At 43.6% G+C, this 21,268-nt stretch overlaps 1 protein-coding gene across 2 annotated transcripts in view; it reads left to right on the top strand.

Annotated features, from left to right (window-relative positions):
* The window catches only part of FANCD2 (FA complementation group D2), a 44,648-nt gene that overhangs the window by 4,247 nt on the left and 19,133 nt on the right, over nucleotides 1–21,268 (top strand). For both annotated transcript variants that reach the window (XM_052679287.1, XM_052679288.1), the window contains exons 6-25: nucleotides 37–100; nucleotides 1,255–1,307; nucleotides 2,700–2,775; nucleotides 3,486–3,610; nucleotides 6,484–6,571; nucleotides 6,978–7,082; nucleotides 8,142–8,242; nucleotides 9,057–9,165; nucleotides 9,513–9,548; nucleotides 9,936–10,079; nucleotides 11,054–11,188; nucleotides 12,547–12,678; nucleotides 14,682–14,789; nucleotides 15,695–15,804; nucleotides 17,222–17,282; nucleotides 17,774–17,899; nucleotides 18,765–18,838; nucleotides 18,941–19,081; nucleotides 20,224–20,324; nucleotides 20,621–20,736. In XM_052679287.1, coding sequence (XP_052535247.1) covers nucleotides 37–100; nucleotides 1,255–1,307; nucleotides 2,700–2,775; nucleotides 3,486–3,610; nucleotides 6,484–6,571; nucleotides 6,978–7,082; nucleotides 8,142–8,242; nucleotides 9,057–9,165; nucleotides 9,513–9,548; nucleotides 9,936–10,079; nucleotides 11,054–11,188; nucleotides 12,547–12,678; nucleotides 14,682–14,789; nucleotides 15,695–15,804; nucleotides 17,222–17,282; nucleotides 17,774–17,899; nucleotides 18,765–18,838; nucleotides 18,941–19,081; nucleotides 20,224–20,324; nucleotides 20,621–20,736 — 2,005 coding nt within the window. The remainder of the gene's footprint in view (nucleotides 1–36; nucleotides 101–1,254; nucleotides 1,308–2,699; nucleotides 2,776–3,485; nucleotides 3,611–6,483; nucleotides 6,572–6,977; nucleotides 7,083–8,141; nucleotides 8,243–9,056; nucleotides 9,166–9,512; nucleotides 9,549–9,935; nucleotides 10,080–11,053; nucleotides 11,189–12,546; nucleotides 12,679–14,681; nucleotides 14,790–15,694; nucleotides 15,805–17,221; nucleotides 17,283–17,773; nucleotides 17,900–18,764; nucleotides 18,839–18,940; nucleotides 19,082–20,223; nucleotides 20,325–20,620; nucleotides 20,737–21,268) is intronic.

Raw genomic sequence — 21,268 nt, forward strand, 5'->3', positions numbered from 1 at the left:
GCTTTTATGACTGCAGTGGAATCTTTCACATTGCAGGACTCTGGTGCACTCATACTGTGAAAGCCTCATTAAGCTGCTGCTTGGAATTAAGATCTTGCAGGTGGGTGCATCTTAGTTTGCTCTTTATGGTGGTATTGATTTATTTAGGGACCCTTTGCTCGTGTAAGTAGTGGCTGAGTAGAACTGGTGAGGATGCAGCTGGAATCGTGTCCCATTTCTTGTTTCCTTTGGCACACGGAGATGCTGTGTGCCTGGAGCACGAGGAGAGGTGGAACTGGCTTTGTTTCTTCTTAAGAGGAGGATGTCAGGGGACCTTGTGGTCTGTACCTATGTAATTGCATGGTGCAGAGAAAACAGCCAGAGTCTTCTCAAAGGTAAATGGACAGGATGAGAGATGGCAGCCAAGTTAAACATGGGAAATTCTGATAGAATTGAATCACTTCTCTGGAGAACATTGAGAAAACTTAGAGGTGCTTAAGATCAGGTAAGTCCCTGGTCTGGCCTCGATGGTTAGCCCTGTTTTGAGCAAAGACTTGGACCAAAGATCTCCAAAGTTCCTTTCCAAAAGAAACTCTTTAATGCTTGAATTACAGCCCCAAACAAGTATTACATGGAGACAATATGGAAGGAAGAGGCCCTTGCAAGACTTACTTGGATGCATAAGGAGCTCAGTTCACTTAGATCTCGTATCAGTCATCTCTGCTTCCTGCAGTTGCTGGTGGCAGATGTAGAAGTGGTTTAACAAGGAAAGGAAGGGGAAACTAAACATGGAGGTCCTAACACAAAAATGTCACAGCAATAAGTCACATCATTCTCTTTTCATCCCCTTTTGTCTGTTCCCCTCCCAAACGTGGCCCCAAAGACAACTGCTTTCAGTCCTATGGTGCAGCTGCACTGGCTTTCCTGGGAACTAAAAACCAATCACACAAGTGAAGCAAAATGCACTAAGGTGAGATTTAAACTGTGGGTGTGGTTCTAAGTGTGTTTCAAAGCATTGCTGTCAATAGCCAGCTCTGCTGGGTTGTGTAATAGCTGCATCAACACATGTGGAGTTGAACCTGTGATCTCTCACCACAGAGCGAGGGCAGGCACTGGGGAAGAGATGTCTTACATAGGAAGTGTTTTTGCTTGTTGTTTTGATGCTCTTATGCTCTGTGCATGTTTCACCTTCTGTGAAAGGGTAGCTTTGGCAGCAGTGCCACGGTACAAGCAGTAAGTCATCAGCCTCACTGTGTCCTTTTGCCTTTCTTACAGCCTGCTGTCGTAACGCTGCTGTTGGAAAAGATCCCCGAATTCTTTTTTGATGTGTGAGTACAGACTGTTTTCCCTCTATCCTGAAATGTACTTCCTCATTTTGAACAATCACCAGCTGTTTAATTGTCGTTTCAAATTTACCTACATGGATGTATTTAAAACGCTGCTGTATTTAAAGATATCATCCATCCATGTGTAAAATCATCTGAGGGTACCACGTCTTTAAAATGGTGGGTGCATGGGGCAGAAGGCAAATTCATAGAAGGTGAAACACATCCCCCCCCCATGATTCAATGCTGCTGTTAGCTGTTGGCACCAAGACTGGAAGTATTTCAGCAGAGGGACTGGGAGATATCCTGTTATTTAAACAAGGGGAAAGTGGCTGACAGAGTTCTGTGTGGCTGTTAGATGCAAGCAGACCTCCTTTCAAGAATGCAGTTTGTAGTCAAATGAGGAAAACAGAAGAAGCATCTGTTGTTTTTTCTTGAATGGAGAACATCGTGGCACATTTTGCAGTAGGAGGAGATCCTGTGGAGGTCTGAGTTGTTCAGCATGTCTGTAAGTGGGGAAAAAAGGAATGAAAAGTGAGGTAACAGCTGATGGCAGCAAATTTTCATGATCATCAAATCTAAAGTGGACTGTGAAGAGCAATAGAAGTTTCCTGTTTAAATGTGGGACAAGAAACAACATTCATTACAACTAATCTGTAACTGCAAATTGATTGGGCAATTTCAGCCCAAACTGACATAAAAGCATCTCTGAAACCTGTGAGACTGGTACGGTTTTCATGTCACCTGATGGACAGAGGACATCCAATTTATTAACCTGCTGCAGGAATAGTGTGTAACCCTACAGGGTTCTGAGTTGCAGTGTGTAGAGATCTGAAATAACTGTGGTTGGTCCTGTTGATTTTTTTTTTAAAGGGAATAAGGGGAAACTGCTTGCAGATAAATGTACTGCTGGATAGTGGGGGTGACGGACTGGGCACCATCTTCTGCCTTGGGAAATTGTTTGTTGTTGCAGACTGAGTGGAAGCTCAGGGATAACATGGCTCTGTGTATGCTCTGTTTCTTACAGCTTAGCCAGATGCATCGAACACTGCCAGCAGCTGGGGACAAGGACGCTGGGCTCAGGGGAGATTTAGGCTAAGCCAGCATAGCCACACTCATGGTAGCACAGGAGATCCAAAGCGAGGTCACACTGCTTGTGTTGTAACTACGATGTTGCCGGTAGCGTTTTGAGACAGGCTGTAGAATCCCTTATCTGTGTGTGCAGTGAGAGGCAGGGCTCCTTCACGGTGCTACAAGCTCTCCTTTTATATTTTCACAATGGGATTTGAATAGTTGGCTGATGTGACTTTCATTGCGTGGTTTTGCTGACCAGCAGCAAAGCCCTCCAGTCTGTGTGTGGATCTGACTCTGCTGTGCTTCACTTCTGTCGTTTAGTGTGGGCACCTTTGGGACAAACTTCCCTCGGCTCATTGTCAATCAGTTTAAATGGCTCGACAGCCTTGACAGCCAGGTGGGTACTGATGGCACATTTAATGTCTGAACACCTCTCAGGTGGGCTGAGGGCAGTGTTGATCCTAATGCAAACAGGTGTTTCCATATTCACACTCAATACTCAATGAAATTTAATTCTTGTTCACGTTCTTTCCTTCTGTAACTTCTGAATGTCCCCTTTTATTTTCTTCTTCTCTTGCTGTAACTCTTCTTTTTTGTATTTTCTTAAAAAATTTGTATCTATACATACCTATCCACATTCTGAAAGCAGTTTCTGGCAGAAAGTTACAGTCTCTTATTTAATTTTAACAAGAGATACTGGATGCTTGCCAGCATCTGGGGATGGATTCTCTGTTCTGGCTCTGGTGGTTCCTTTCCTTCTTTCCCTTTCTATATCAGCAGCCTCTGTGAATTACTGTGTATTAAAGGGCTGTTGCTAAGGAGAGTCCCAGAATGAAGAGAACTAGGAATTCATGCTTGACTCTGGAAAGCTTGCTGTTGGGTTTCCCAGTTTCCTCCCCTCAGCAAGACATTCAAGTTCTACTTGTAAAAATGCTGTTGTTCCTGAAAGTCTATACTACGATTCCCTGTTCCAGCAGGACAATGAGTGAAGGGACAGTTAGCAAAAATCCAAATGAATGGCTTGTGCATAATAATGTTGTCATTCTAAGTAACCACTTGCTAGTGGTAAGACTCACCCATTTTTACAAGCAATTCTCTTCTCTGCAGGATCTTGTCAAGAAGTTAATGGAGATGCTTAGTGTGTCTCCTGTACCAATCCAGCATGATATTATCACCAGTTTACCTGAGATCCTGGAGGATTCCCAGCAAAATGAAGTTGCCAGAGAGTTGAGGTACATTTAGTTCTATTTTTTCCCCTCTTCTTTCTTGAATAGAAAAAAAAGTATGAATGCAGGTTGCACGAGGACTGACTAAAGCTGCATGGCAACAGGATGTTTTCTACATGAAAATTTCTAAAACATTAAGTTCTTCAGTGAGTGTAGCACAGACTGATGATAGAGTCATAGAAGGGACCTTTAAGATCATGTAGTTCCAACCCCATGCTGATGGTAGGGACACATCCTTTAGCCCAGGTTTCTCACAGCCCCACCCAGCCTGGCCTTGAATGCTTCCAGGGAGAGGGCATCTCAACAACCTCTCTGGGCAACCTGTTCCAGTGTCTCACCACTCTCTCACAGTAAAACATTTATTCTTAATATCCAGTTCAAAGCCATTTTCCCTCACCCTGTCACTACGTGCCCTTATATTAAAAGTCCCTCTCCAGCTTTCCTGTAGGCCCCCTTCAGGTCCTGGAAGGCTGCTATAAGGTCTCCCTGGAGCCTTCTCTTCTCTAGGCTGAATGGCCCCAGCTCTCTCAGCCTGTCTTGTTGGGGAGGTGCTGCAGCCATCTGATGTCTCTGTGGCCCTTCTCTGCACCTGCTCCATCAGCTCCATGTCCTTCTTGTGCTGGGGGCCCAGTACTGGATGCAGTACTCTTGGTGGGATCTCATGAGAGTACAGGGGCCGAAAATCAGCTTCTTTGACCTGCTGGTCATGTTTCTCTTGATGCGACCCAGGATACAGTTGGTCTTCTGGGCTGCAAGCATGCATTACTGGCTTGATTTGAGTTTTCTATCAACTGAGACGCCCAAATCCCTCTCCTCAGGGCTGCTCTCTGCCCAACCTGTATCTGTGCTTGAGATTACCCCAGCCCACATGCAGGACCTTGCACTTGGCCTTGTTGAACTTGATGAGGTTGGCTTGGGCCCATCCCTCAAGCCTGTCCAGGTCCCACTGGATGGCATCCCCTCCCTGTGCTGTGTCAGCTGCACCGCTCAGCTTGGTGTCATCTGCAAACTTGCTAAGGGTGCACTTGATCCCACTGTCCATATTGCCTACAAAGATGTGAATGATCCAGCAGAAGTTATAAGCACTTAAGTGGAATCTGTCTGTGGTCAGTCATTCGGATATTACTAGAGGCAGCTTTGGATTTGGTTTGGGTTATGCTACAATAAGGGTCAACATTGCTTTTGTTACTTTTTAAAAAGCTCAAAGCACAACAAAATAGATGTGCTCACAAAGCAGAACCTTCTAATTATTTTATGCACTTCTCTCAAATGTATTTACTGACATGAAGAGCTGGATGACCTAATATCAAGAGAGGTTCTCCCAGAGAGTGCCAGCTTATGCTGTCCCTTACACCTGTCTCTTCCATATTTATATTGATTTAATTACACACACCAGTGTTTTTCATCCTGGACATTACACAGTTCACTTGCATTTATGCCTTTACCAATTATCATTTCACTTTGCTAGTTGTTATTTCAGCCTGTCCCTGTCAAGTACATCCTGTTTCCTGGACTCTCAGACTTCTGTATCTCTATTTGTATTTTTGCAAAGTTGAGAATCTAAAGGCAAGCAGCAAGACACTTATTTGTGTATTCTCAGTAGCTCCTACCCATGTCTGGTGTGGGAAAGTACTCAGTGTTTGTCACAACAAACGAGGGAGCATTCAAGAAGCAGAAAGATGAATTATTCACCTCACATTATTAATAGTTTCACTTGAATTGAGAAAGTTTATAAGGAAATTAGATGGCAGCCAAGAATGATTACATGAATTCCAGGAAAATGAAGTCCACAATGCTGTTTAAGCACAGCTACTGTCCCTTGTTCAGTAAGTTGCTAAACTTCTGCTTGCTGGAAACCAGACCAGGGACAGAGGTGTGACTGCAGCGTTTAGCAAAGCAGGTGTCTTTCAAGGCTTCACAGAACATCTTTGCTAACAAAGCATTGTCCAAAACATGCACGTAAAGCAAGAAACAGCTGTAGATGGCAAATCAGAAAACAGAGCAGAAACATCAGGACTGGAAACTTGCCTTCTGTCTTAACAGCCTCTACGTTGCCATCTTGGTACCTGGTCAGCACAGGGTTCTCAGGTTTAATGGGGTCCAAGTAAAGCCCCAGCTGTGTACCTGAGAACAGAGCTGTGCTGCCCACTGCTGCTGTGTGGAGCATTGGGGAGGAAACTGTGGAAGAGCTGGCTGGAGTCTGACCCAAGAGGTACTGCAGGGAAAGCCAAAAGGCCCTTTCAAGGAATCTTTCATGGCAGAGGCACCTATTACAGCTCTGACTTGATGGCTTGTTTGCTGAACTGTCCTTCCATTCCTCACCTTCTCCACTCCTGCTGAAGCAGAGGATGTGTTCCCTTCCCAGCTTTGCCAAAACGTCCCTCTCAAGGTTTTCTCTTTACTCAGTCTTCCCTGTTTCTTGTACACCTGCTAATATCTGGGGCTTAGAGCCCTCCAGTGGCTTATAAAGGTCCTTTGTTAAAGGCAAGGCAGTGGCAGCACGTTCTCCCTTAGGTATAAAGTCAGGTTAAGTAATACACCAGCAATCTCCCCCCCCTTTTTTTTTCCTGTTTATAATGAAACCAGGACCTACCGAATTTCAGGTGTTTGCTTAAGGTTCCTGCCAGGCTTTTCTCCATGCTCCCACTTATTCCAGTGTTGAAAAAAGGTACAGTCATCATATCAGCTCCACACCAACACCCACAGAATTGTAATTCATTGTGTTCAGAGAGTGATAATTTAGGGAGCAAGGTTTCTATAAAGTCAGTGGTGTATGTTTTGTGGTGAACACAGAAACAACTAGAATCCTGCAGTTTATTAAACATGAATTCCTGCTTTATATTAAGAGGGTGATTTGTTTTCCTTTCCTTGCACATCAGCTGCTTACTAAAACAAGGCAGACGACTCACAGTTCCAATTCTGGATGCTCTTTCTCGTTTGGATCTTGATGCAGAACTTCTGGCTGAGGTAAGAGCTTCTACTGGGTGGTAAAGCAAACTCTTCTAGGCTCTTCCCTTTCGTAAGCTAGTTAAAAATGATGGTGCCAAGCCCTTCCTGGAAGTGCCAGGTGATACGATAAGGAGCAGTGGCCACAAATTACAGCCTGGGGGTTCAGGTCAGACACTTGGAAAATGGGTTAGGGTCTACAGCACTGACATGGACTATGAGGGGTAGCATCAGGAGGGGAATGGTTGTGTCCTGTCTGAAGATCCTCAAGGTTTAGCAAAGCTGAGGCTAGTCTGATCTGGTAACGGTGATATTCCTGCTCTGAGCAGAAGGCTGCACCCGAGTCCTCCAGAGGTCCCTCCCAGTGCCTGCTCTGTATCTCTGTGAGCCCTGTGATTGCAGCCAACCCCTGTTGCTCTCCCCTCAGGTGCGGCAGTGTGCCATGAGCATTGTGCCTTCTGTGAAACTGGAGGATTTGCCTGTGGTCGTAAAATTCATCCTGCATGATGTCAAGGCTGCAGATGCTGTAGAGGTACGGAGCTCTCCCTGTACTAAAGACCAATAAGTTTTTTACCCCAGTGCAGGTTTTCAGAGAGGCTGTTAGTTCAACACACAAAGGTGCATGCTTTAATAAATAGTTCCAAGTAAAATTTTAGTATTGTCATGGATCAAAGCATGTGTGGAAAGCAGCTGTCCTTTGACATGGATTTGGTTATGCTTTGAGGCATGAAATTGAAATCTACCCTTTCTGCTAGCAGGTTTTTCTCATTTGTTTTTAGAACTTGTAATTTTCTTTTCGTTGTCAATGTTGTGAAATTATGTTAAGCTCCTAGACTGAAAAACTCTTTGAGGCAAATTTAAGCCTTTGAATTATATCTTAGAATTTGCACTCATTAGAACTTTTAAGGGTTCTAAACTCCTAACTTGTTCAAAAGAGCAGGGATTGTAACTTGGTAATTCTCTTCTTGTTTCCTCCACCAAATTCTGTTCTAAAAGCTCCTTTAAGAACCATCCTTTTTGGAATGTTTCTATGTTTGGAGGGCTGTTCTCATCCTCCCTTGTAAGACTCCTTGGTTGAGCCAACCTTGCTGAATAATTGAACGTGGGTTTTTATCATTCTTTGAGGAAACCTCAGGAGAAGTCAGATATGGATTCTGATCTGCCCGGATCTTCAAGGGAGATCACTGTGAAAAATGTATGCCTATAACACGCGACCTATCTTGTGCTGATCTGTGGTTTGACAGCCCACAATTCCTGTGGCTATTTCATATCCTGTCCTGCTGCTAAACAAGATAAAATTAGTTAAAGGCAGCATGTCATGAATATAATGGAAACTTCATGGGGTAACTTAAGAAATCCTTTTCTGCTTTCTGCCTGCGTGCACTTATGCCATCTTAATTTCGTGAAGTAATTGAAAAAGGAAAAAAAAATAATTGAACACAGCTAAATGTTTAGATATCATCACAAGTAAGTGAGTATTGGATTTGTAATTCTAGGGCTATTCTGGGGGAGTTTAATTTAAATTTTCCTTAGTCTTTTTCATTCCCCCCTCATATGTCAGAAGGTTTGTGCAAGGATCTGTGTGTTACAGGTGATTTCTGATCTTCGTAAGAGCTTGGATCTGTCGTCGTGCGTTCTGCCACTGCAGATGCTAGGCTCCCAGAGAAAGCTTAAAAGCCAAGCTCAGGCCAGGTAACTATTTCTGTCATTCTGCAGTGATGAGATGGTACACGAGGCCTTCATCTCTTCTTTATCTGCTCTGAGAGATGCACCTACTTACATTCATTCTAATTTGTCCTAAGTGAAGGTGCTGACACTTCTGTTCCTTCCTTGGTGCTCACACAACGCGTTATCAGTCCTTGTCCAGCGAGCTTCCCCCACAGTGCTTGTTGGTTGGATGAAGGTTGAGGAGCTGTCCTGGTTTGAGGGAAAAATTCAGCTATCAGAATAAATCTACTGGGAAACAAAATCTGTCCTTCGTTCTTGGTGTCAGCTTCAGAGGCTGATTTGGCAGCTGGGATTTATTTTCTTATTCTGAGTAACTCACTGCCGTTCTGTGAACACCCTTCTAGTGCTCAGACTCCACAGACAATATACTGGCGTGTTTCATTGTAAAGCAGAAATGTTCACCTTAATTCAGCAGCTCTCCCACCTTATCCCTAACCCTCATTTTTTTTCTTTTGTCTTTCTGCACTTATCTGGTGCATTAACAGTGCCCTGTGCATAGCTTACCTCCTTTCACTAAAGTCAGAGAGAAGGCAAGAGGCCATCTGCATCCACACCTGCATGAGGGCACATGGCCCCATTTGTAATGGAGGTGTTTGCTGCAAGTTGATCTTTAGGTTCCCCCTAAGTATGTGTTTGGTCCTGCACTGCCTGCTTCCACCCTGTTGTGAACCTCCCTGCCCTTACCAAAGCATTCCTCCTATAGGAACTGCTGTGACTGCCTTGTCCCTTTCACTACAGTATCTACAATGGCTGAGTCATCTTTTCTGGTCGTTAACAGTTCTTCCATGAGCCAAATGACCACCAGCCAGAACTGTGTGAAGGTGCTTTTTGATGTGATCAAGCTAGCTGTAAGATTCCAAAAAGATGTCTCTGAAGCTTGGATTAAGGTAAGATGCAGCTGTCAGACCTTGTTTCCTCATATAATTTAGTCAAATATAAAGAAGTGAACGTTAGCTCTGATAGTTACTGATAGAGATTTCATTCATTTCCAGAACTTTAGTTTTTTGCAAGACCAGTGCTGTTTGAAAATATCCATGCTGAATTCTCATGCCTTCTTTTGGCTGCCTTCTGAATTCTGAATTTGCTGGTTTGGGTAGCTGACCTGTTGCAGAGAAGTGCTTTGGTGTATGCCTTTTCTCATTTGTCTTCATGTAACACTCATGGTTTTAACATACAGTACTGTGCTGTAACCTAACAGCTTTCTTCATTTTTGGTTTTTGTTTTTTGCTCTTAGGCTATTGAGAACTGCACGTCTGTATCTGACCACAAGGTAATACTTCTGACTCTGTGCTTTTCTTTGTGAGTGTCCTTTTCTGGTGGTTCTCATAGCTCTCTCTATGGGCACAGATGGAGATCTCTTTCTAATCAGAGTAGAAACCACCAGTGATGTTGGCTGGGTGGTTCTGTTGGTGTCTGACTTATTGCCACTGTAACAGCCATTCGTTTTGTTATTACTCTTTAATTCATCCCTTCCATGCATCAGGAGACAGAGTTGAGATCTCTCCTGTCGGAATGATGAGAGTTCTGCTGTAATTGTGGCTGTCAGGGGCTTTTTGACCTCTTGATTTCCTTCTCAGTTTTGACTTCAAAGCATGTAGCTGTCTGGCATGTTTCATGCCTTTTCAGCATAATGATTAACAGCTGTTTCTTCCTAAAGGTTCTGGATCTGATCGTTTTGCTGCTAATCCATTCTACAAACAGCAAGAACAGGAAGCAAACTGAGAAGGTACTGAGGAGCAAGATTCGCCTGGGCTGCATGCCAGAGCAGCTGGTGCAGAATGCTTTCCAAAATCATTCCATGGTCAGTGCTGATTCTGTGTTGGGACTCTCCCTTCTTCATCCCTCAAATGTCCTGTCAGATGATGATTTAACCCTGTGCTGCATTATGTATAGTTCAGAGTTTCTTGGTCACTACTCAGTCTCGCAGGGCATTTCTCCTCTGTCGTAGTTGTCTGTCCTTTAAGAGAACAGTTTTTCTTTATTTTGGTGCAAAACCCCTCAGCCTTTGTGATAAACCTCAGGTCTCCACTGCATGTTCCTGACTTGCTGTTGTCTCTCACTGTGTTTTTAGGAGTCAGTACGTTTATATATCATTTTCTGTGTGCTGTTTTTTATATCTGTGTGTATGTGTGTCTGTGTATGGCATGTGCTTGCCTAATACTGTGAGAAAGCAGAAAATACCTGAAAAACTGATCAGAGTTTTCAAAACTGAAAAGCAATACAGGGCAGGAGCAGGGGGAACAGGTGAAAAACACTGTTATGAATTTACAGTAACCTATGTCAGTAACACAAGCGGGGACTTCTATTCCATTTATTCTGAATGTAACTGCTTTTAATTCAATTTTAGTTGAACAGCCCTTCCAGAAGAAGTTAATTAGGCCACTTTACATGAGTGAGAGCTTGTTCAAAGCTGCTTTAAGAGATTAAGCTAACTTCACTCACAGAAATTTATGTTTCGGATTGATGTGACAGTACTTCTGTCACAGTAGTGCCAAGAGCATGTCTGCCCCGTGGCTTTTAATCTGTGGCGCACTGCTGTGAAGCGACTTCCCATGGTGTCACTGATGAGGGATTCTCTGCTGTGAGCCCTGCAGCCTGGCGTAACCCATCTGAAAATTCTTTGTGTGAGCAAGGTTAGAGAAAGCCATTCTGGTCTGCCTTATCTGCTCTTGTTGCCCACTTCTGCTGGATTGGACAGCCTGGGAAAAAACTACTGATCTAGACAAAGCTTTTGAGATGAGCTGCAGCACGTTGTATTATATTTCTATTTTTCAGGTCATCAAGGATTTCTTCCCTTCAATTCTATCGCTTGCCCAGACGTTTCTGCACTCTGCACACCCAGCTGTGGTCTCCTTTGGCAGCTGCTTGTACAAACAAGCTTTTGCAGTCTTTGACTCTTACTGCCAGCAGGTACAGTGGGATAGATGGCATTTGTTTTATTTTTGTGTGCTTGCACTTTGTTGGAGGGTGTTGTCAGCCTTCAGAGGAGGGGATTTCGGGCAACCGGAAGCCTTTGAGAGAAATCTCTGCTATAGAAATCAGCCAAGAAGAAGATCACAGCTCTGGTACCAACTGATTGAGGCACAGAGACTGCTGAGAGGAAAAGGGAGCAAGTAGGCAGGTCTCAGAAGTGACAAAACAATAAAACAAAAACCAAAAACACTCCACATATGGAGCAGGGGGGACTATGCTGTTCTTTTTTGCAGGTCAACAAGCAAACGTTTTTACTGAGCTGAAAGCTGGACTGAGCTTCAGGGTCACAGAGAAAATTTGCTCATAAATTCTTATTTCTATTCTGTGTTCATCACTTTGAGTCTCCTCTGTTTTAAAAGAAAGAAAAAAAAAAAAAGCCACACACGATTCATATTGAAATACTTTCCTTGGAGAACTTACTGTGTTGAAAACACACAGCTTCCCCTCAGAGCTCTGACCAGCTTGGACTTCTTTTGCATACTCTGAAATAACTGCAGTTCAGACTTTAAGTGTGAGAATAAGGAAATCTGGGGACCAAAGACAGCTCTGCAAATTCTTTTGAATATATTTGCACTTTTTTGGACACAGAATGTTTGCAATTAAGGCTGATTGTGACCTTGCATCTATATTTACATGGTACAGCAAACTTAACCAGCTGAGAAAAGCTTGAGACATGCAATGCTGTCTGCAATAAGTTTAGCAATAGTTTGAAATGCTATGAATTTCCAAAGAGGTTGGCTGTGTTAGCAGCTGGTGATGTAGGGAAGTCCCAGAACCCCACAGAGGATGAGATTGCAGAGACAAGAGTGTCTGGAAGCCAGTTGAAGTAAAGCCAACAAAAAGATTTTTAAAATGAAAATATCCTTTTGAACAGCTGTTGATAAAGAGAGTTGAGACACTGGATGGTGTAGTTAGAGGCAATGCTTTCCTGGATAAGGTGTAACATTCTGTGTGCATGTGCAAATAATGTGGGTTTTTATTGTCTGAAGTGGTAGCTGAGAGCACAAGCTGCAGGGCTGGTAGCACGCAGGCAGGAGGAAAGTGGTGAAGAAAAGCTTCCAAAAGCTCGTTGTAAACTGAATAAAATTCAGGCTGAAGGTGAAAACCAACATTGTGACTATCTGGAATTAGAAAATGAACTGAGAAGAAAGTTAGAATTATAGGGCTGAGTTTCAAGATGGTTTTCTGCACTCGATCTGTATATTTATGGGAGTAGAACATAGCAACAGCAGAACAAGGGCAGGCATTTTTCCACCGACATTTCATTGCAGATTCTCTTGGGGGTCTTTCCTTAGGAGGTTGTATGTGCTTTGGTCACTCATGTATGCAGTGGAAATGAAACAGAGCTGGATATTTCTCTGGACGTGCTCACTGATCTGGTGATCCTGCACACGTCCCTGCTGCTGCGCTACGCCACCTTCGTGAAGGTACGTGCAGATCTGGGGGCAAACTGCATCTCAGGATCCTTTCCCAGCTTTGTCCCAGATCCACAATAGGTCAGTTTGCTTCAGAAATATCCTTAATAAAACAAGCTGTATCTGTAAAGCTGTTCTGAGAAATGCAGTGGTCAGGATGAAAAGGAACTTTGTGAAGGTGTGAGCTGGACTGTGAATTTCTGGAAGTGGAAATTGGACTAGAAAAAGAAGTTACTCTTCCCTGTAAATGGAGAACGTGTGTGTTGCAGGGATGGAATGACATCTGTGGACAGAAGGAAAATGATTTATTTACATATCTTTATTAATATCAGCTATTCCAAATCTTTGGCAAAAACCTGCTGCCTTTGTGGACTTCCTCTTCTACTATGCTGGAAGATTGGCAACACTTAGCCAGTATTTTGAATCATAAAACAAAGCTCCTAGCAAGAATAGGAAAAGACTTTCCTAAAAATTAAAAGAAAGTACTCAATAGGGAGAAAAGAAATAGTGAATTCTTGACTGGTAATAATGATTAGCAGAGTCAGACCTGCACAACTGCCACGTTCCAGAGGCAGTAGAAGTGGAGAGTATGAGGGGAGCGAAATAGCAAGGCAAGCATGTAGCATGATTCTGCTCGAGCTTCCTCCCGTGGTGATTTGTACTTCAAGGACCCTGTATTTCCTTCCCCTTGAGCAGTGGTGGCTGTGTGCATTTTCCTACCCACGTATTTTTGTGTTTGCCCACTTGGTGGCAGTGAGTTCTGTAGTTTAAGCACCCACTGTGGGGAGGTGGAGTACTTTTCACTTCTTGGTTGCTGGATTGTTAGATACATGTCAACATTTTAAAATATGCTCCAAGGGAGGATGTGAAGGTCTGCTATAAGAATTTGTATGCAGTCTGTCATGTTTAATCCATAAAAAGGAGAAATGGGACTCGCTTCTTTCTGGCAGAGCTGGGATGTGCTGGGGGATCAAGGTTGAAAGTGGTCCTTGAAAGAGACAGCATAGATTTCTTCCACTTCATGGAATGCTTTGTCACAAGTGTGGTGGGAGCACTTGCTCACAGCCTTCAGCTGAGACCTGCTGACCTCCTGACCTTGTTTGCACATTCTTATCTTGGCAGGATATTTACAGGTTATGGTTTCTGTGGACTAATCTTCGATGCATTACCAAAGCTTCTGGATGGCAAGCATTAATAAATGTTCTGGCCACACCTTGGGGCCCTGCAGTACACTGTGTTTGATGTGCTTCTCAGAGGTGGTAGAGGCAGTAGCCAGCTATCTGTGAAAAGATCTGCAAGGCTACAGATGGCCAGCAGGTTCCACACAGAGTTGGAGCCTTTTTAGCCTAGCAACACATCTACAGATCTCCTCAAACTACTTTTTTAGTGTTTAAACTGGATGAGTTTTCTTGGGAATGGCAGAAAGCGGGTAACTGATTCTGCAGTTGCCCCTGTCACACTCAGTGCCTTGTTCTAAATCCTGCTCAAGGTTGGCCAGTTGTAGGATGAAAATAATGCTAGCAAAGTACTGTGTCAGTAGTAGAAAAGCCTGCAGTGCTGTGGGCAGCATTTGGATTGCTTTCACTGAAATACTCAGAACAAGAAATATCCTGAGGGTGCCATTCAGCACAGATGGTGTCTCCCCTGAATTCTTAAGGTCTGGCTGTTATTACAGGGTTTGTGTTGGAAATATCAGCAAATGCACTTGTTCATCTCAAATACTTTGAGCACTGAGAAAATCCATGATAGAAGCTAAATAGCTGCCGCTAGTGGGATTGCAGCACTCCAAAATGCTTGTAGGAGCCAGGTTGTTCTCCTCATTCAGCTTCCAGTACAGCAAACTGCAAGAATTAAGGGCAGACCAGTAGCTCTGCATTTGTGTTCGTTTCAAAGTAGATTTTTCCTACATGTACAAAAAAGATAAAGGTAACTGGCTGCTCTTTGACTGACAGTTGTTGGAATTTTGAAAGGATTTCTCGATGTATCTGAGTTAGTTTGTGGCTTCTCTCTTACAGACCATTTTAGATTCTATGCAGAAACTGAATCCATGCCAGATCCGGAAGCTCTTCTACATTCTCAGCACACTAGCGTTCAGCCAGAGACAAGAAGGAAGTTACATTCAGGTAAGCAGGGACACAACAGAAAGGAGTTCAGCTGTACCATGGTTCTTTTAGCTGGGCTAAGTTCTAGTATTGCACTAATAGTAGCTCATTTAAGACCTGCAAGTAGTGTGAGGGTGTCCTTTAGCTTAATACCCTTCTCCACAACTGCAAGCTGAGCTGCAGCTCCAGACTTTGCTGTCCTGCAGAGGAAGTGCTCTCCACAGAGTCTGTACATCTCCTGGCTTTCCTGGAAGCGCCCTCTTCTTTCACATCTAGAAAGGATAGATTGATAGAAACGTTGGTGGAAGGAGACCAGTTCCTGATCTAACCTCTCAGTTACAGAGAGTCTGTTGCCAGCATGAGATCAGGTTGGCTGTGATTTTGCCCAGTTGAGCCCTGGAGATGTGCAAAAGTGTAAATTTAGCACTTCTTTCTCAAGCTTTGTTTCTCCATCAATTGGAAGCATTCAGAAAGCACAGTTCAGCTCCTTTCTCCAAGACACTTATCTTGATCCAAGTTCTTAATGTTTGTAGATCAGATATGACAGGCACTCATCAGAAACCACTCCATCCCTGAGCCTCTTTCAGCTGGCTGTATTTTGGAGGGCAACTGCATTGTGCGTGGAGAACTGAAGGAATATATACTAAGTTTTAATATATATTCTTAACTACAGAAAAAATCTAGACTGTGTAGTAATTGGAGCAAAGCCAAAGCACTTACAATGCTATTTGCAACCTTACCTACAGTTCTGACAATTATGTTAATTACAAACGAAGTCACAGGACGTACATTCAGTCTACAGAGCTGTAATCTCAATCAACCATCTCTGTGCAGCCTTTGGAGATGACATCAGGTGAAGATGCTGGCAGGACAGAGCGGTGTGCACAGATGCTCTGTAATGACACAGGCTGTGTCTTTCTTCTTAGGATGACATGCACATGGTGATCAGGAAGTGGCTCTCCAGCTCTGTTCCCAACCACAAACAGATGGGGATTATCGGTTCTGTTGCCATGATGGGCAGCGTGGCATTAAAAAGGTGAGAGAAAATGTACAGAGGTGAATTCAGTATGATTTAAGACAACCTGGAGTAGGGAAAGGTGGCAGGAAGGCATTGCCTTCTAGCGCAGGCACATCTTGGTCAGAGCCAGTAACTGAACTCTTACCTGCAAACTGCAACGTTTGGTGTTGCTGACTGCTTAGTACTGCTGTTTGCTGCAAATCCTGAAGGCGTCCACTGAATTTCTTGTTAGTGCTTATACATGAAGGCCTTGAGTAGCACTAGCAGGGCCTAACACTTGGGGAAAATAAATTGAATACTGGACTGAGTGGTGGACTGAATGCAGATCAGCCTGTAAAACTAAGGCTGAATAGTCTAATGTACCCTGTTTGAATGCAGAGAAATATAATGGAGAAGTAAGAAGAAGAAATGCTAGGTATTGACTTGACAGCTTCCAGTGTACTGCATAAGTAATTTATAAACAGTGCTGAAGATCCAGGCAAACTCCTGGTAAGAACTGCAAGAAAGATTGAAGAGCTTAGGCTAGAAACTTTTGAGCTGTGTTTGGAAATATGGTGTAGCTTGCTGATTTTTTCACTTCTTAATGAAATGCTTTTGCTGCTTATTACATGAAGGGAAAAGCCCAACTGTAGGCCCTGGGTTAGTGGGCTTCCTTACAGTTGCTCCCATAGCACTGACATCAGACTTGCACTGGCCTAAGTCTAAGCAGGACGAGATAAAATAGTTATTTCAAGAAGAGGTTTAGAAAATCCTCAAATGCAGACTACAGACAAAAAAGAACAACACAAGAATGGAGGCATCAGCACATCAAGCATCCCTCAGTAGCAAGGAACTTGCCAGGTAAAATGCACCCAGATGACTCCAGCAGGTGGTAGTGTGTTCCATGTCTCAAAAAAAGCTTTGAATCCCTGGGGAACTTGGTTGTTTGACCTATAAAGGTATTCCTTCCCAGTCCAAGTCTGACCAAGTGTTTTGGGAAAATGTATCTGCTGGCACTTGAGAAATATCTTGGTAGTATGTTGGGTCTCTACCTTACTAGCATCCTACCTGATTTCATCAGAAACACTTTGAAGGAGGCAAGCTCTAAAGCCTTCTTCCTTATTAAAGGAAAAAAACTACCCTTCTGAGCCTTGCAAGTAAGCAGCAGGTATTTGAGTAGTTGGCATCATGTACCAGATACAGCAGATGTTAGGCTTGTGAGGTGAGGCTACATGGCCTTCAGGAAGGTGAGTGACTAGAGGTCAGAAAAGGTGTAATCTTGAAGGTGATGCTGAGTCTTGACCCAAAGGAGTAAAACAGCAGCAGGTGTTTCTCTAGTACTGTTACAAAATGTGTCTTTTTTCATGCATAATTCTCCACTGAATTTCCCTGGGTGATGGGTTTTGCCATCTCTTAAGTGCTGTGTCACAAAAGTGAGGTTATCAATTGCTTTCAGAAATGAAGCAGACGGTGGTTCGCTGGAGAGACCTGAGCTGAGCATCGAATGTGATGGGCAGGTGGGTGCCAAGAATGGGTGCATTCTGGGGCAGTGTGTGGCAGAGAGAGGATGTGGTCAGCAGGAAGATCTTCAGGTGAAGCACTACGGGTCTGACAGTCAGCTTTACTCAGATGCTTGTACATTAATACTTGAGATGCCTGTACATTAACTACAGAGCCAAGAATCTATTAAAAATTGCTTGGGAGCACCCTGTTAAGGTAGCACTCATGCAGTGCTGCGGGCATCTAGTGAAAGTCTTCTATCCAGATATTATTTCAGACACAAAGAAACAGGCCGATCTCTTTTGTGTTGTCCCATGGTGGAGCAGTGCTAGGTCCTTGAAAGACCTTCTATAAGCTGCACCTCTGCAAAAGTAGCCACCACAGGCTGTTACCCTGGAGCAGAAGCTCTGCTCATGCCTCAGGATAAATAAATGCAAAAAGGAGAAATTAAGGTAAAAGCTTTAGTTGGGTCTATTTACCTGTTCTACAAACTGTTCTCCCCCTTCAGCTTTCTACACTGCTGGACCTTGTTGGCTTCTGCTGTGAGCAAACACCAGAGATCTTGGCTCTCTACTATGATGAACTTGCCAATTTGATCGAGAAGCAGAAGGGAAATTTGGACCTGCAGCTCTTGGTATGTTCCACAGTGTTTTGAACTTAATCACTGAAATGTATTCTTCAGACAAGTGATGTTTTTGAAGTATGGACAGGGCAGTGGATTCTACTCCAGCCTGAGAACTGTTTCTTTGCTGTAGGCATGCTAAGGTTCCTGTAAGAGATTGAGGAGATACAAACTACTCCTTCATCTTTCTGAGGGTTTTTTTGGAGCTTTTTTTTATTTGTTTGGACAGATTCCCTGTTATGCTTTAACAGCTTCCTGTATGTGAACTTTCACCTGACAGCAGGAAGGAGGAAAGACTTGTAAAGGAAATAAATAGACATTTCAGAGCAGGCTTTTCATATCCATAAACAAGGTAGAGCCTGGAAGAGCTTTAAACTTCTTATCAGAATTGGCTTCTGGTCAGACAGTTAAGGCTGTCTGACACCAAAGGACCTGGAGGAGCCACAGTGAAGATTTGTGGTAATTGGAAGAGCAGGGGCTCTTCTCTCATTCTTGCTGGAATCATTGTGCCCTATGCAACAACAGGTTGTATAGAAGAGATGTGCTTTCAAACAGGACTGGCTAGGCTAGAAAAGCCAGTCACTCCTGGCATCCAACTGAGTGCTCCCTGGAGGAAAAGCATTCATCTTGAATGTGTTTTTTTTCTTTCTCTTAGCTAGGCTGATACAGGTTAAGTTCTTCTTGGGACTGCCTGTGTATGCTTGGCAGTGTGTCCTAGCTGTCTCTCTAAAGTCAGTCCTTGGAAGCAGTGGCTTTCACTGCTGTGGCTGTTCCAGGGTCCTTTTGCTTGGCCTTGTCTTCTGCTTTTTCTACTGCAATAGTCAAATCTTGCTTCACTGTAGCAATTTGTTGAGCAGGTTTTTTTCTCTCTTCATAGGATAAGTTTGGGAAGAGTTTGGTGGAGGACTTTCCCAATGACTTTGTGGTGGATCTCAGCCCTGTGGTGGATGGGTATGCTGAACGTTGGCTAACCTTTGTGATATTTCTGCTACTGAGAACTGGATGTGTAAACACTTGATCCTTTCAACTGAGCTTGTCTGTCTTTTCTTGCAGTTCCTTTTTGTTCCCAGTGAAGTCCTTGTATAATCTGGATGAAGATGAAACTCAGGGAGCAATTGCCATTAACCTCCTACCACTGGTGTCACAGAGTGAGCCTGGCAGGGTCACTGATGAAATGAGTAACCCAAGGAAAAGGTACTTTGACATCTACCTTGCAGTTATACTGCAGTTAAGAGAAATGATGCAGTACACTGTGCCCAGCCCTGGCTGCCTCAGTGCTTGATGAGGAGCTGGGCAGAGGATTTGCCAGTTTTCAGTGTGCTTTTCTTGTCTGCTGTTGGACATGTTCAGATAAGTCTAGAGGCATAAACATCTGATGGGGACCTGGCAGCCTGTTCTGACTCAGGCTGTTGTGGTGGTCTTAGTAAGTTATGTTGCATCCACTTTGCTTTCCATCCATCATGTGAGAATAGAAGCTCTTTAGTCCAGTGTTACTGTGTTATTAATGCCTTATTGAGATGGATGGGCAACTCTGAGGTGGCAAAATTTGTATTTTGAGCAATGAGTCTCAAATAGAATCAGCAAGGAATTAGTGTGTGTAATTGTGTAAAGACTTTGACAACAAAAAAATGTGCAAGATCACAAGCATGCAGCCAGAACTGAAATTTGACTAAGGAACAAGGGCTTTGTCCTTGGGGAATGAAACAAGAAGTGTGTAATAAATAACTTAAACAGTGGGCCATCAGCACTGCAAATAAGCCTTTTTTTTTTTTTTAACATCATCTTCACATTCTGCATAATTTATTGTTGGAAGGTCTTGTTGAGATTGTAGTTGTGCTTAATAAAAAGATAGAATCAATCTATAGCAAATTAAAAAACCACCTAGTTCCCCTGCATACATCAGTGTAAAAGCAGTAACTTTTCTTGCTCAGAATGAGAGCAGTAAGTAGAATGCTAGCAAATATTCAAGAAGGTTTCTCCACTGCTGATAAACAGATTTTACACAAATTCTTGTCATTCCTCCTGTAGTTTTCATCTGGTTTCTGCTGGAAATAAATCTGACTCTGTTTTTGATTCAGTACAGCTGTTCCTGTGCCCATGTGCTTTCCCAGAAAATGGATGATAAATGATATATTTCTTGTAACCATGGGGTGCGTTTCTGCTTTGTGCTGCTATGGCTTGCAAGGAACAAAATCAAAGGAGTAGGCTAGGTGGCATGGGGAGGACACAGTGTGCCAGGGAAAAGTAATAAGCTTTCTGGAGAGACACAAAGCATAGGAGGACCAACTCCATTTCTCTGTATTTTTATTTATATCTTTGTATTTCTCCTTCCCCAGGGTAGTATCACCAATATGCCTATCGCCCTGTTTCCGATTGCTCAGACTCTACACTGGAGAACAAAACAATGGGAGCCTGGAGGAGATCGATGCCTTACTGGGTATGGGAGTGAACCTTGAACAGAGTCCATCCAGCTGACTTGCTCCTGTCACAGATTTGCAAAGACCTCCTGCATCTGTAGGGAGGAATCTGTAATTTATGATGGAGGCTGAGATGCTCTGTTGTCCATAAAGTAAAGGGAGGCAGGGCAGAGAATTGCTTTTTCTAGCAAGTAACGGGTGGAGTTTGCTCCAGGTAGTCATTGGAATTGTTACAGGTTTTGAGAAGGGTCCATGCAAAGATGAGAGGATGAGCAGCAAATGCTGCCCAACGTGTTCTCTGCTTATTCTGTCCCAGGTTGCCCTCTGTACCTGACTGACCTGGAGGTGGAAGGGAAGCTGGATTCTCTCTCCAAGCAGGAACGGGAATTTCTGTGCTCGCTCCTGTTCTATGCGCTCAACTGGTTTCGTGAGGTGGGTAGAGCCTTGCCTGCCTATTTTGGAGTGGCCCTGAGGAGTAGCACTTACACACACTAACCTCAGGCTTCAGGAGTGCAACTGTCAAGGAACAGCCTTGCCTTTTGGAAATATTCTCCAGCAAGATGCTGGAGATCTTCCAGTGTTCTTCTCTTCATTATTATAGCTGTTAGAGACTCAGAGGCTGTAAAGGACTCCCTTGCCATTTGAGTTTTCCATCTGCTACTCAGTTGCAGCCTGTACTCTGTGGCTTAGTTTTGTCTCTGAAAATCAGTTTTGTTGCTGCAAGGAGGCTGCTGTAAACCTCAAATATATTTCTAAGTTATGAGGTATAATAGTAGCCCTAGTAGGAGAGAAAGCACAAGAAAAAAGGTCAGTCTGTCCATGTTGTACTATCGTGAGAGTAGCCAGCAGGTTGAGGAAATAAGTCACTTTTTGGATTGTCAATTATGATACTGGAATTATGGCACTGGCACAGGCTGCCCGAGGAGGCTGTGGATGCTCCATCCCTGCAGGCATCAAAGGCCAG

This window comes from Tympanuchus pallidicinctus, unplaced genomic scaffold (assembly GCF_026119805.1).
Source record: "Tympanuchus pallidicinctus isolate F22 unplaced genomic scaffold, pur_lepc_1.0 scaffold17, whole genome shotgun sequence".
NCBI lineage: Eukaryota > Metazoa > Chordata > Aves > Galliformes > Phasianidae > Tympanuchus > Tympanuchus pallidicinctus.